Raw genomic sequence first — 14148 nt, forward strand, 5'->3', positions numbered from 1 at the left:
GTAGGGTAGGCAAGGCGGGTTGTATGACGTGTGTGAGTTCCGGCACTTTTTTTTTTTTTTTTTTTACAAAAAAAGCACTTCATATACCTATGTGTGTAATTGATGCAGTATGAATTCAGCTATCCACTGCAAGTATGAGATTGTATGATGCATATGGAGTGCAATCTGAAAATATGACAGGGAAAATGGAATGAAGAATTGGAATACGAAAATGCTGAACTAGCACAAGTGGATGAATTTATGTATTAAGAATGCTTACAAATGATGGGGTTTTTTGAAAGTACAAAAGAATGTATGTTGCAAGTGTTTGTCAAAAAAAGAAAGAAGGAAAAGGAAAAAAAGTAATCCCAGCTGTTGTTCTTTCAGTGTATATGCACATACACATGGCAGAACAAGTAAACCGAAGTATAGGAAAGGCAGCACTGCATATCATTTTTCATTAAGCAACAATTAATCCTAAGATTGCTGTATTTTTCCTGGATCTCCAACCTGCCATTGGGCAGGAATGTTTCTGTTTCTTCTGCCAATGAGAGTGATGAATTGGAACTCCTTCTATTTTTTAAAAGCCTATCTGAGAAGAAAATCTTCTTCTTCCTGATAGGCTATTTAACAATTTTTGTCAGTCCTGCCTCAACTTGAACTTTTAGGCAACAATGATCCTTGACTCCATTTGTTGAGAAAGCTATAGTTTACAAAAGGTCAAGTGAAATACAGTAAAGCAAAGCCAGAACTGAAATTCATGCGCCAAATCCGGAAGTGAAAACTTTTCCCCACTTAGGCACTTCCCCGTTCTGCCCCCCCCCCCCGTCCAACCGATTTCCAAGATGTTTTTGGATTGTTCACTCTGATAGGCTGGCTTGCAGCTGCATTCTTCTCATAGCGAAACGACCTTGAAACGCCATCTCAGAAAGGCATCTTCACTTTCTTAATTTTCACTTTCCCCCCAAGCACTCCTCCCTCTCACCCTCCCCACAAAGTTCATGGCACTGGATGATCTCTTCAGTGCAGGTGTGAGGTGGCAGTTTTGACAATTTTTATTGTATTTTGATTGTCTTTGCTCGCTACCTAGATTCATACATGTAGGTCTGATAGCTCAGATACACACTTTTAAATACCTTTCTGCCTAAAGCCTTTTAGATGAGATTTTTCTCCGCTCAGTGTAGAGACACAGGCTAGTTCATTATTCATACACACTTTAACACAAAACTAGAGAATTACTAAGATACTTCCAAAGGAGCATCAATCATTTGTATTTATTTATCATAGGGGTTAACTGCACATAGCCGTGTGAGCCATAAGCAGTTAGCCATAACCGTGTGAGCCATAACCAGTCTTTAAAATGGCTCTTCTGCTGACCAAGTCTCTACTGACTATTATTTGCACAAAGGGATTCACAGATTGTCACATTTTCCAATATTTTAGTTGCCAAGTTCTGTTTAGTTTGAAAAAAACTAAACAGAATATACAGTCAAGAATATACAGTCAAACAATAACATTTTTAATGAAAAATATCTATAGCTGTGAACCAAATTCATTTCTATGAGAAGATGCATGTTTCTAATTATAATCTTTTCTTGTTTCCATACAAGTCCCATTGAATCAAATTGTTTTGACAGTTGTTACATTAAGCACAAATATTTAAGAATCAAGATACTAGTTGAAAGTTACTTTAATATTGATAAGCAAACTTTACAATTTTTAGTTCTAAGTTTGCTCCTCTTCTAAATCCTGCTGCAGCAATTAAACTTGTATATAACTATTTTAATCTGTTGATTCCAGAATTGTTTCAACAGTGCAAAACTTGCTTAAGATTAGTTTGATTAGTTACCCTGCCACCATAAAGTAATATTTTAAAATTATAGAAAACTTATTTTGTGCCATGCTTTTGTGCCATGCAACAGATATGCTCATCAGTTCACTATATAAAAAACTGTTAAAGCATAGTAAATGCTTCTTAGAAGCTCAGATCCATAAATCATTGACAATCTATTTCCAGTTTTTTTAAAAGCCTATCTATTAGCTATTTAATATTTTTTGTCAGTCGTGTCTCAACTTGAACCTTTAGGCAAGAACAATCCTTGACTCCATTTGTTGAGAAAAGTAAAGTTTACTGAAGGTCACGTGAAATACAGTAAAGCGAAGCCAGAACTGAAAGTCGTTCTCAACCTTTATTCCACTCATAAAACTTTTGCACATACTCAACACAAACTACTACATCAAAATTATTTTTCTAAGTAAAACTTACTTATTGAAATAAGTCAAAGGTATGAAACAAATCAGCTGCGCAAATTTATGCATTATGGATATTTATTTTTGTGTATCACAATCCTGAGAGCATTCTCGGTTTGTATAAGAATCTTATTGTTCAGTTACTAGCTGGAAATGAAGTCAAAAGGTAAGTGGTTACATAAAGAAAAAATGTGGGGTATAACATGGGTCCATTCTTTACAGAAATGTTTTTTTATATCATTGTGTTGCTTTACTTTTCTTGTTTTTGCTTTTCTTGTCTTTCTTCTTTAAACCATCCATATTAGCTCTAATCAAATTTGAATATGCCTGCAATCAAAAACAAGATTTTTTATAAAAAAAAAAACAAGTTTCAGGAAACTGCTAATCTTTGTCTCAAAATATTTGCAGAGATAAAGCAGCTACACTTTTTTATAATAGGTTTCAGTCATGCATTCAGTGTAAAAATTGAAAATCAATTGATAAAAAAATCTGAAGTCTTAAGTGAATAGATGCAAACTTACCATCTGGAATTTGTTAACTTCCCTTGAACTCACCTATAAGGAATTAATCACATGATAAAATTATTAGATGATGAACCAATATATTCAAAAACAATTGGTTCTGTTGATCACAAAATTCAGAAAAATAAGAATTGATACATTATGTTTTGATGCATTGGTTTAGTGCTGAACTAAAAACCAGGAAAGTGAATATTAGATCTCCCTTCGGTATGAAAGCCCTCCGGGTAAGCCATATTTTGTCAGTCCAACCCACATATCAGGACTATAGAGAAAACAGGAAGAGCATAATTAACTGTGAAGTATACAAAATAATAGAATAATATGTGGCAAAAAAGCAAAGAGAGCAATAGGTGTCTTAGGTGAAATTGCAAAACATCTCGGTACCATTTGAACACCACTCACATTGACAAAATCACCCATTGCAAAAGGCAGTTTTATTTGGAACAGCTTGCATCCTTTAACACCATCAAGTAACATCTTCCCACCCTACGTATTTGAGAAGAACTTAATAGGTGGATAAAAATGCCCAATCTAGTCTAATCATACAGCTGTGCGACCAACAATTCAGTCAAAGTTACAAGTCCATAATATAAATCATACATATAAAGAGACCAATGAAATCTCTTCAAAAGGTATAATTAATAATTTTGAAATTAGACCTTTTAACTCCTCTGAACTTGATTACTCCATTTTTGGAATTTACAGATAATGCAATGGTGAAAAAACATCCTTTCGTAAAAGAATAGTACTTACCACTGTGCTTATTTTTTTCTTCCCATCTGTGGCTCTAAGAAGACATTTGTTGTCTACAGGCTCAAAACTCTCAAGATGGCCCTTCCGTGGAATTGGTCTTGTCCGACCATCATCTACATTAAAATAAGCATCAAAGTTAGGTATCATACTTAGCAAAACTAGCAAGTTAATTTTTCCCATCCAAAGATGGCAAAATAATGTTTTAATAAAATAATTTCTCCATTTTTGAATTCTGCTTCACATATCAGAATTCTACAACTGCAGATTGGGAGGCAACAATTTTGTTAGAATGCTGGTTGTTATATTAAGGTGGGCATAATAATAATGTTTCACAATATTAAGCACACATGAAGCTGTTCTTTAATAGTTAAAGGACCCAACTCACTTCCCAGTTGTGGCAATGCCAATACAGATTGCTCACTTGGAAGCAAACATTTTCCCTCCCATGCTACAAGACAAAAAAAAATATTTTTTTCTAAGAGAATTTATTACCTTTTCATATTGTTTATGATTCAAGCAAGGGGAGAATAAAATTTGGCTTTCTCTTTTTTTCCTGTTACCCCAATACCAGGTGAATTGGAGGCAAGATACCTTAGAAGTACAGAAAACCCCATTATTGTTATGTTCCTCTTTTCTCCAATCCACTATTCCAGCGTTTCTCAATCGTAGCTACTTTAAAATGTATGGAGTTCAACTCTCAGAAATTCCCAGTTAAAGGCTATTATAAACAATGGGTGCAGCGGGACACAGATCACCTATCTCTGTGAAAACTATATCAGGAAAAAAGTTGGAAGTTTCTATCCAATAAGCAGAAAATATTCAGATTAAGGGAAAATACGTTTAGGAAGCATTAAACACCCCTGACTCAGTACAGATCTAAATCAGGTTTTTTTTCCCCCCCAAAGTTTAAATTTGAAGTAATCAACTCCTATATTATTACTGAAGTTACTGCTTACCCACTTACTAACTGAACTGCAGTTCAACTACTCAGTACTGCAGAATCTTCCTTTTATTTTGTTATGAGAAAATACTGATGAGCTAAATGTGAGACAAACAGTAATGTAACACTTACATTTCTTTAATGTTATATAGACACTGCCTGTGGTCCTGCATTTCTGAAAAAGCCTGGTTAGCTCTGTCAAGAACTGCAAACAAACAAAACATCTAATTGTTACAGAGATCACAACACTGAATTATTTTCTTTTTCTAGCTAGTGAACAATTCTATCCTAAAGCTTTCAGTCACGCCCAACTGAACTGAAACCGCTGCATTTGACTATTAACCCACAGCATTATAATCTATTCATGGAGCTAGATATGCACTGAATCTACATCTTTCATTGCCCCTTACCTCCCTATTAAACAGATTCTCATTTGCGTTAAGATAGACCTCTTGTTACATCACAGCCAATATTCTTAAAATAAGTGCCATGTAAGCCACTTCAAATGAGCCCCTTGTAATGATAATTAATTTTCCCATGACAAGGAGTTTTCAACAGGCACGTTAACAGTTGCAAAATGAGATGGGGCCAGAAAACGAACTGGCACGTAGCAAAGAACTCGTGCCATGGGCTGGAGCTTCTGGCATTCACCATTAACTGCGCTCTTAAAGCGCCCCCCCTGTGCCAATAAATGCCGTGGCGGGGGGGGGGCTAAACAACCTTCAAGAGTGACATAATACTATTCTTGTGGAAAACGAAAGAACTCTTACGAATTCCAGAGGGGTTTAGCAGAGAGGTTTATTGCGCAGGTTCAGAGGCATATTAGAGACAGGCAATTCTGAACGAGGAGGGCGGGATTAGACTTCAGTTTTTATACTTCCCTTCTTTCAGGAACAAAGGGACTACACATGATAATACACTGTAATACATTTGGATCGTTTCTCACGGACATACAACGGAAGGTTTTGCTACATACAAAGTATCCATGTGCAACGCGCATTTGGTTAGCCACCTATTACTGACACAGGACTTTCCCAGTGAATTTTCCCAGTGATTATGCATTACATCATTATTCTAGCAATTATGCAGACACATCACTATTGCAGTTATGCAGACAAATCATTATTCTAATAATTGTTCATTTTACTACATTACTATAAGAGGGAAGTGATGGGCGCTCCTCCTTGCCTGTCCAAGCGCCTTATGCACCATTAATATAATATAATAATATAGTAAATTGAACAATTATTAGAATAATGATTTGTCTGCATAACTGCAATAATGATGTGTCTGCATAATTGCTAGAACAATGATGTAATGCATAATCACTGGGAAAATTCACTGGGAAAGTTCTGTGTCAGTAATAGGTGGCAACCAAATGCGCTCTGCACATGGATACTTTGTATGTAGCAAAACCTTCCGTTGTATGCCTGTGAGAAACGTTCCTAATGTATCACAGTGTGAATTTCAATGTGTAGTAGCCCTTTGTTCTTTAAGGAGGGGAGTATAAAAACTGAAGTCTAATCACGCCCTCCTCGTTCAGAATTGCTCATCTCTAACATGCTCTGGACCTTGCGCAATTAAACTTCTCTGCTAACCCCTCTGGAATTCGTAAGAGTTCTTTCGTTTTCCACAAGACCATTAGTCCGGCTGCTAGAATCTAAATACAGATTTTGAAAAGACCCAATGCGGAAAAAACTGCCTCCTTTTTTTGTTAACCGCCCCCCCCCCGTCCCACTGCCGCCTAATCTGCTCTACACAGCAAGGAACAGCTGGAAGACAGCTGTTCCCTATGAAGGGGCCAGGTCGGAGGACGTTTCCGCTCATAGCAACGGGCTTTGCGAGCTCCAAGAGCGGCCCCTTCCCTAAAAGGCACCCCCGGGACGGAGCGTTAGGCCACGGCACCTGCTCGCTCTCCAGCAGCACCATCGCTCGCGCGCTTCTTCCCAGCAGCTGATGCAAACTCAGCCAACTCCCAACAGCAGCCCAACCGACGGACAACCGGCCAGGAAACGGAAGTAGCGAGAGCACACGAGGGGCGGAAACTCTAGACAGAACGTCCACCGCGCACAGCATCTCTCTGCTGCCCCCTGCAGGGCTCCAGACAGAATTGCATTCAGAACTTGTTCTCGGAATCGAAGGTTGCTCGCGTGGATCAGCGTCGGAAGAGCCCCCCCCCCGATTGGTCTGATTTTTTTACAGTCTCTCCGCTGTGCACGCAGAGGCTGAAATCTATCAGGTGCCAGTTCTGCTCTCCAATCCATTGTAAAAAGAGAAGAATCCCATCCTGTCACCCATTATATTCAGGGTTCTCAACCTTGGCAACTTTAAGACTTGTGGACTTCAATTCCCAGAATTCCTCAGCCAGCAAAGCTGGCTGAGGAATTCTGGGAGTTGAAGTCCACAAGTCTTAAAGTTGCCAAGGTTGAGAACCCCTGCTAGGTGATCTGGTCCCTCCTGCATAAGTAGAAACCAGTGGATTTACCTGCAAGGGTACTATCTGTCAAATAAAGTCATTCAGATCTAGCCTGAGTCAGTTAATAATGAGTGTGATATAGAAGAGTTCCTGATAGTGCTTTGAAAAAGTATACACAAAGCCACCCCAATGCTGGGACTGCTAGAACTGGGCTGCCAAAAATCTGTATGGCCACAAGATTACAAAGACAAATTGTTTTTCTTTTTCTTTTTTCTTTAGTGTCTCTTTGCTATCAACTAAGTTTTGACAACCCAGATCCAGTAAAATCCTTGGTAGTGGTGCGTTGCCACATTTTGAAAACTATGGAAAATTACCATCAACGGAGGGGGGGATGGTGAGGAGCAATATTAAAACCTAATAAAGCCTTTGTTATGGTATTTATTTTATTTTATATTTTATTTTATTTATTTTGGTTCTTTCCAGTCACTGGATTCCTGGTCCCTGTTTGGACAAGTCCCTGCACTTTTCTTGGCAAGATTTTTAGAAGTGATTTGCTACTGCCTCCTTCCTAAGGTTTAGAGAAAATGGCTGGCCCAGTAGTCATCCTGCTTGCTTCATGTCAAAGATGGGACTAGAGAACTCATGATTTACCAGTTTCTAACCTGATGCTGTAACCACTACATCCGGTGCTTTTTTTGTAAAAAAAAAAAAAAAAAAAAAGGTGCCGGAACTCACACACGTCATACAACCCGCCTTGCCTATCCTACAAGGTTCCATCCAAAAAAGGTGCCGGAACTCTGTTCTGGGCGTTCGATGACAAAAAAAGCCCTGACTACATCAAATGATTCTCTTTATTAGGGATTACCTCATAGCCATAAGAGTAGCAAAATGTATTTTTCTGCTCTAACAATGTCTGCATCCTGTCACCCATTACTTTAGGTGATCTGGTCCCTCCTGCATAAGTAGAAACCAGTGGATTTACCTGCAAGGGTACTATCTGTCAAATAAAGTCATTCAGATCTAGCCTGAGTTGGACACTTGTTATGTAGGTTCAATGGAGTTGATTCAGACAAGCTCTAACTTGATTGGGAGGAATTTGAGCCTGTTAGTCCTGAGGAACTGAATAGAGTCCCAGAGTCATTTCCACCTGTGTTACAGACCCATGCCTCTTCCAATAGCTTAAGGCAGGGGTCCCCAACCCCCAGTCTGTGGACCGGCACCGGACTGCGGCATGCCAGAAACCGGTCTGTGCAAACAAGCAAAACCCCATCCACGGAATGCAGGAAGTACATGAAACCACGCCCCCTCCGATCCACAGAAAAATCTCCACGGAACTGGTCCCTGGTGCATAAAATGGTTGGGGACCTCTAAGTTAAGGCATCTTGGGAGGTGATGTGTGGTTCATTCACTTGATGGTGAATGCATCTTTGGGTGGAGGGATTCCATTATCTTTAAAGGAACCAATAGCCTGCACACTCCTCTGAAAGCCACTTGTCTGGGACACTACACATCCTCTTCACGACCTGTTTCCTTGTTACCTTCTGGGAGGAGGCTTCATGGTATCCAAAGCAGAACATCCAGATTCAGTCATAGTTTTGTTCCATACGGTGTTAACCTTGTGAACTCTAAAGCTTCCTCTTTTTGTAACATATTCAAGATGGTCAGTGAGTAATATTTATATGTTATTTATATGTAAGGGTGAAGGTTTATACATATGTTGTATATAGCATGTTTAAATGTGTGTTATGTGTACATTTTTGGGAGCAAGCAACTAAATTTCATTTTTAATGTGTGCCAATGTGCTCACAGTAAAAAATGACACTAAAGGTTATCCTATCCTATATGCATCTGCTGGTGGCTGCCCCAGTGAAGCTGTCTTGGTTTTGTCCAGTATTTGGAGGCTGTGAAGATCTGGATGGAGAAAAACAGGTTATGACTCAACCTTAGCAAGAATGAGTAGCTATGGATTTGTCGGAGGGTGTGAGGGGGCTGGGATCCAGTTCTGGAGACTTTTCACCCTTCGTTCTGGATGGGATGGGATGGCACTTCCCCATTCAGCGCCAGTTTGAGAGTTGGGGATCACTCAGTTTTGTATGAATTTTCCCAGATGCTAAGATCATCTTTAGAATGGTCTCGAGCTCTAGAAGCCATTTAGATCAGCGGTTCTCAACCTATGGGTCGCAACCCCATTTGGGGTCGATCGACCATTTCATGGGGGTCGCCAAGCAAGGCTGTCCGCCATTTTTTCCCCTTTTCCGGCGGGTGCCTTACTTCCCTTGGACTGGGCCAGCTGGTGGTTGGCCTGCTCCGTCTCTGCCGCTTGCCAGCTACGCCTCGGCCGGCGCAGGGGGCGGAACCACGCATGCGCGGCGCTCCCGGGCAGGGAAAGTCCTTGACTTGCGACCGGTTGGGTAGTCCTTGACTTACGACTGGTTTAGTCCTCGACTTACGACCGGTTGGGGTTCGCGGCATTAAAAAGGTTGAGAACCACTGATTTAGATGATGTTATTATTATTTACTTATTACAAAAATTTATATGGCCATTGAACTCACTCGAGATAACTCCAGGTGGGTTACCAAAGAGATGTGGGAGTTAACATTTTCAGAGATTTTCAAGGCACACCTTAATCTAGGCTAATTTCTGGCACCTTATAACTTAACAGATCTTTCATTTGTTTTCTTGAAATAATAAATTGCCACAGATATCAATATTTTAGTCAGTTATTATTTAATAATGAGATATCACAGGTTCATAACATATAAGAAACAAGTTTGAAAAATAGTTCCAGCAGTGAGCATTATTGAATAAGTTTGACTTTAAACCATAGTGTGAAATAAAGCAGGTGGTATCTCCTTCCAGAAAATCAACCTTGGATAAAAATGCATTTTACCATTGTAACTTGGGGAGGCGCTGTGGCTTCACAACAAAATGAGAGTTACTACAGTATTATACTTTGTTCCCCCAGGATGGTGAAATGAAGTTAACAGCATTAATTCATTACTGTAATGCAAATCAACTTCAAAATATGTTAGTGCTATCATAGGAAGCTCAGTGATAAACAGCCATCATTTTTTAAATTGTCTAAGGAGAACCATAACAACTAGAAAATGTGTTTATTTAAAAACAAATTTTATGAACTTTCTTTTCCAAGGGCACTATTAATATTTCTGGAATAATATGTAATTGGATTATTTACAGAATAGAGCTATTTCCTATGGTTGTTAAGCATATGCTGTTTTTAGTGGGAGGTATTTAAATAATAATCAGATTTTTATGATTTAATTGTCCATTTTATTTGCTTCTCATACGGTGTCTAGATCAAGAAAAGCACATCACATTCTTAATTAGCTTTATAGTTCATTTCTTTTCAAAGCTGTTCAATATTATGAATCCAAGTGGAGACTATAAACTACACGTTGGCATTAAAATAAGAAAAGCTTTTTTAAAAAATAAGGCTGTTGAGCCTTTAATAATTATGTTATAGCTATAGATTTGACAGATAGAGTGTTTTTCTTGCCTCACTTGATTGATTTCTCCTTGCCACAAAAGTGTTAAAGATCTTGCAAGATGTAAAGAAAAACAGTTGGCAACCAAATCAAAAGTTTTGTAGGTCAACTGGCAAGACTGAATTAGAAGTTTACACTGGGGAATTGCATAATACAAAGCAGCAAAGAGTATTTCTAGGTCACTCTTTGTAACAGATCCTAGAAAAGCCAGAATTCTTTGGTTCGTGAGAGACAGATATTTGGAGACTGTTGTTCTCACAAGCTCCTGAGAAAATAAAAGATTGCAGGAACTGCATCCAATATAACACTGAGCAAATCCAAATAGTTGTAGTCTTTGCTACTGAAAAGAAGATAAACAAGTCTGGCCCCATCAGCAAGAGTGACTGTGAATCGGCCTCTCAGCGTGTAGATATGGGGAAGGGAACAGATGCAAGGTTTGAGAAAGTAGAACTCTTTGCAACACACAACCTACTTGGTGTCTCCTGAATTAGCCTGCCTTCTGCTGTAACAGAAGTTGATATTCTATCGCTAAAAGAGAAACAAATCTAGTTGACTTGCTTGGACATTCCCAATATATTTGTCACAGGCAGCAAAATGTCTTAACACAGTTTAGGAGAAAATCTGTAGAAGATTGGACAAGTGACATTTATTTATTTATTTATTAGATGCATATTATAAATTATAAAGTTATAGATTTATATTTCCACTAAAACCTGAATTTCTCACAGTTCATATTTAGACTGAAGCAGAGATTAAAAAGCTAATACAGGTAGCCCTTGTTCAACAACTGCCTCATTTAGCAACGATTTGCAGTTATGATAGCGATGGAAAAAGGAGTTAAAAACTGCAGGGAAAAAAGTGAAAATACAGAGAAAAGTAAGAATATAATAATATTGTGGTTACTATTTTCTGATTCTATTCTTTAAAACGCCCCTTCACTATTTTTATTGGTACAAAATTTTGCAACATTTTTCCAGATTGTAAATCTTACCTTCTGCCTAAAAATTTCAGTCCCCTTTAGTGTCCAGTTTTTGAAAGCATAAATTGCTTATCTTTGTTTTGTCTTATAAAAACCAAAACAAATCTATTTCCCATAAGAAGCTATTTGTTATTAATTCTAAAATCTTATTGTAAAATTTTCAATATCACAATTTTATCTGGACCCTTAGTTCATTTATAATTTTCTAAGATCAAAACCTTATTTAGCTGTTTGCTGGTCATTTTAAATTCTTTAAATTCTTAGGCTTATGATTATTTTTTTCTTTAATTCATTCATTGAAGACACACTTATCTGGTGTTTTCAAACATATCATTTTGAGGGTCTCTAATAACTTAATATTTGTTAATGCATAATTTCCAAAAGTAATTAGAAAGAGATTTATGAACTTAGTGTCCTTTAAAAAGCTCTGAGGCAATTGCAAGCAAGATAGCTGATCTTTCCTCCTAGGCCTGGTATTCTTTGGTCTTCTTGTTCATCTTCATTTCTAGCTTGCTTGCATCTGACCTTAGCACGCTGATCTTATTTTCCAACCTAATCTTCCATTTTGGTGATGCATTCATTGTTTGTCTTTTTTTTTTCTTGTTAGTTGATTTTGCATTCAATATATTCAGTTATAACTGCAGCCATGTTATACATTAGTTGGTTTGTATGCCGCTGACTCTCAACAACTTTGGGTGGCTCAAAACAATCAAACAAGGAAATTGCAATAAAATATGCAACATAAACAAATAAAAATAGCAAACATGATGAAGTAAAGTCAGGGTAAACACCCAGGGCTGCTACAGAGAAAGTGGGCTTCTAGGGTCATGAGAAATGACATTGTTTAATCAAAGGAACCCAGAGAAACCCAATCCTGCAAGATCAAATTGGCTGAGAAGATGCCATAGGCATAGGAGATAGGTGGTCCCTCAAATAACCAAGTACAGAAATACCTCCTTTTGGTGAATTTAACAGATATGCATGCTTGAGAAGAGATTTCCATGGTATCTGCAACACTTACAGTATTGGGATTATCTTTAAAAAGCACAAGGACACATTTACACATCTCCCTCATACTGATAATGTGAAGATCTGTGTATATACACTTTTTATGCAACGTGAAAGTTAAATTCTAAACATAATCAAGTAAAAAGCCAGCTAATATTTCTGAAAATGTGAAGATTGAACTGTAGAAGATTACTTTTTCAAACTGGGTTACAGACTTTTTCAAAGAGAGAGTATAGCACTAGATAGACTATGAAGCATCAGAGCTCATGGATTGCTTGCCAGAATATTATAGATGAGTTAATAGCAGATAATGGCTTGTAGTTCATGACTCATTTGAGTAAAGCTCTTTGATCATTATGTCCAGGAACAAGACGCTATTATGAAGAAACTGGATGGGAGAAAAGCAAAGTCAGTCATAATAGATTATGAGGTTCAAATTAAATGAGATATTATGATGTTCATGGAACATTCTGACATTAAATGGCAGATCTAGATTGAGAACCAGGCTCGTGGGAAAGAAGACCTGATTGTGATTTGCCTTACACATCAGTAGTTGGAACTTCTACTGGAGGAAACTGATCTAAACATTTTTTATACCATACAATCCCAGGAAAGTCAGCCCACAGCAATGTCTAAAAAAATTAGTAAATGACAACATATTCAAATATATACGCGATAAACTTATACCACAATAAATAGCTACAAAATTAAAAAGTATTCAGAAATATCATATACCCAAGCACGAAATCACATTAAAATTAAAAGACTAGACAGTAGATAAAAACATATCCTCTATGGGGTAAAAAAAGTCTTCTTTTTTTTTTAAAAAAAATCTTAAACACACCAAAGTAGCAACAGATTACAATGTTAGGAGGAAGAATTCCATAGGTCTCCATGGAAAAGAGGAGAGGGAAGGAAGATACTCTACCTTTTTTTGGATTAACAACAAAAATTACAGCAAATATTCACCACCATCACAAAATTACAGCAAAAATCTGCAAAAAAATGTGCTTAGGTTTGTGTGTTGTGTATGTGTGTGTGTGTGTGTGTGTGTTAATGTATGTATGTATGTATGTATGCATGTATGTATGGTGTTTTCCAGCATCAGAAAGATGATTTTTCAATCAAAATATTTTTCCAATAAATCTTTATTTTCAAGAACATAGTGATAATAAAGAATCAACAATGTACTGTTTAAATTTTACCATAGAAACCTATGATAAGTCATGTGATTTTATTGACAACAGTGATCATACAGTTGAAGGGGCTGGATTGGCAAATTCAATACCAATCTACATTTGTTAAAAATGTAGAGATCCAGTTATGGTGTCTTCAGAAAGAGCTCTAAACTTCTAGACTTTTCTTAATATGAAGGAGAAATCAAAATATGCCACTAAACTCCTTGGAATAAGAATGATTTTTTGCATGGCCATTATGCTACCAGATCTGAGCTAAAAAATGACCACAAAATGGCTATAAAAAGATGACAGAAACTTTTAATTCACAATTGTCATACACTCATCATTAGAACTTTTGTAGCCTGGGTCTTGCAGCCATAGCTAAATTAACCCCACCCAGTCAACCATATTGTGGTGATAGAAGCCCCCCCTCCCCACTCTTTTTAACAGCCTTCAGGTCTGAAGTCAGAAAAACCCATCTCCACTAATAAAATACAATGTTTCCTTAAAGGCAATAGAATGCTGACAGGACAGCCTTGGAACCAATCAACATTTAAAAGGCACGGGAGTTTAAACACTTGGGCCCATGCTCTTACACTTCTGCCTAGCCAGGAAGA

At 37.6% G+C, this 14148-nt stretch overlaps 1 protein-coding gene across 1 annotated transcript; it reads right to left on the bottom strand.

Moving 5' to 3' along the window:
* Nucleotides 1-2152: 2152 nt before the first annotated feature.
* Nucleotides 2153-6445, bottom strand: SRP14 (signal recognition particle 14). Its single transcript, XM_015819744.2, has 5 exons — nucleotides 6349-6445; nucleotides 4576-4648; nucleotides 3504-3616; nucleotides 2751-2783; nucleotides 2153-2556 (listed from the first exon to the last, which is right to left on the bottom strand). Exons 1-5 carry the CDS (start codon nucleotides 6370-6372, stop codon nucleotides 2467-2469), a joined length of 333 nt encoding a protein of 110 aa, XP_015675230.1. The 5' UTR covers nucleotides 6373-6445; the 3' UTR covers nucleotides 2153-2466.
* Nucleotides 6446-14148: the final 7703 nt, after the last annotated feature.

The sequence above is a fragment of the Protobothrops mucrosquamatus genome, unplaced genomic scaffold, assembly GCF_001527695.2.
Source record: "Protobothrops mucrosquamatus isolate PMUCROS unplaced genomic scaffold, P.Mucros_1.0 scaffold972, whole genome shotgun sequence".
NCBI classification, from domain to species: domain Eukaryota; kingdom Metazoa; phylum Chordata; class Lepidosauria; order Squamata; family Viperidae; genus Protobothrops; species Protobothrops mucrosquamatus.

What these genes read in the sequence shown, in the direction of transcription:
- SRP14 (XM_015819744.2), bottom strand. Translation starts at nt 6,372, where the DNA reads ATGGTGCTGCTGGAGAGCGAGCAG. An exon ending in TGCTGCTGGAGAGCGAGCAG is followed by an intron (nt 4,649 to 6,348) that starts GTGCCGTGGCCT and finishes GTTTGTTTGCAG; the next exon opens with TTCTTGACAGAGCTAACCAG. An exon ending in CTATATAACATTAAAGAAAT is followed by an intron (nt 3,617 to 4,575) that starts GTAAGTGTTACA and finishes ATTTTAATGTAG; the next exon opens with ATGATGGTCGGACAAGACCA.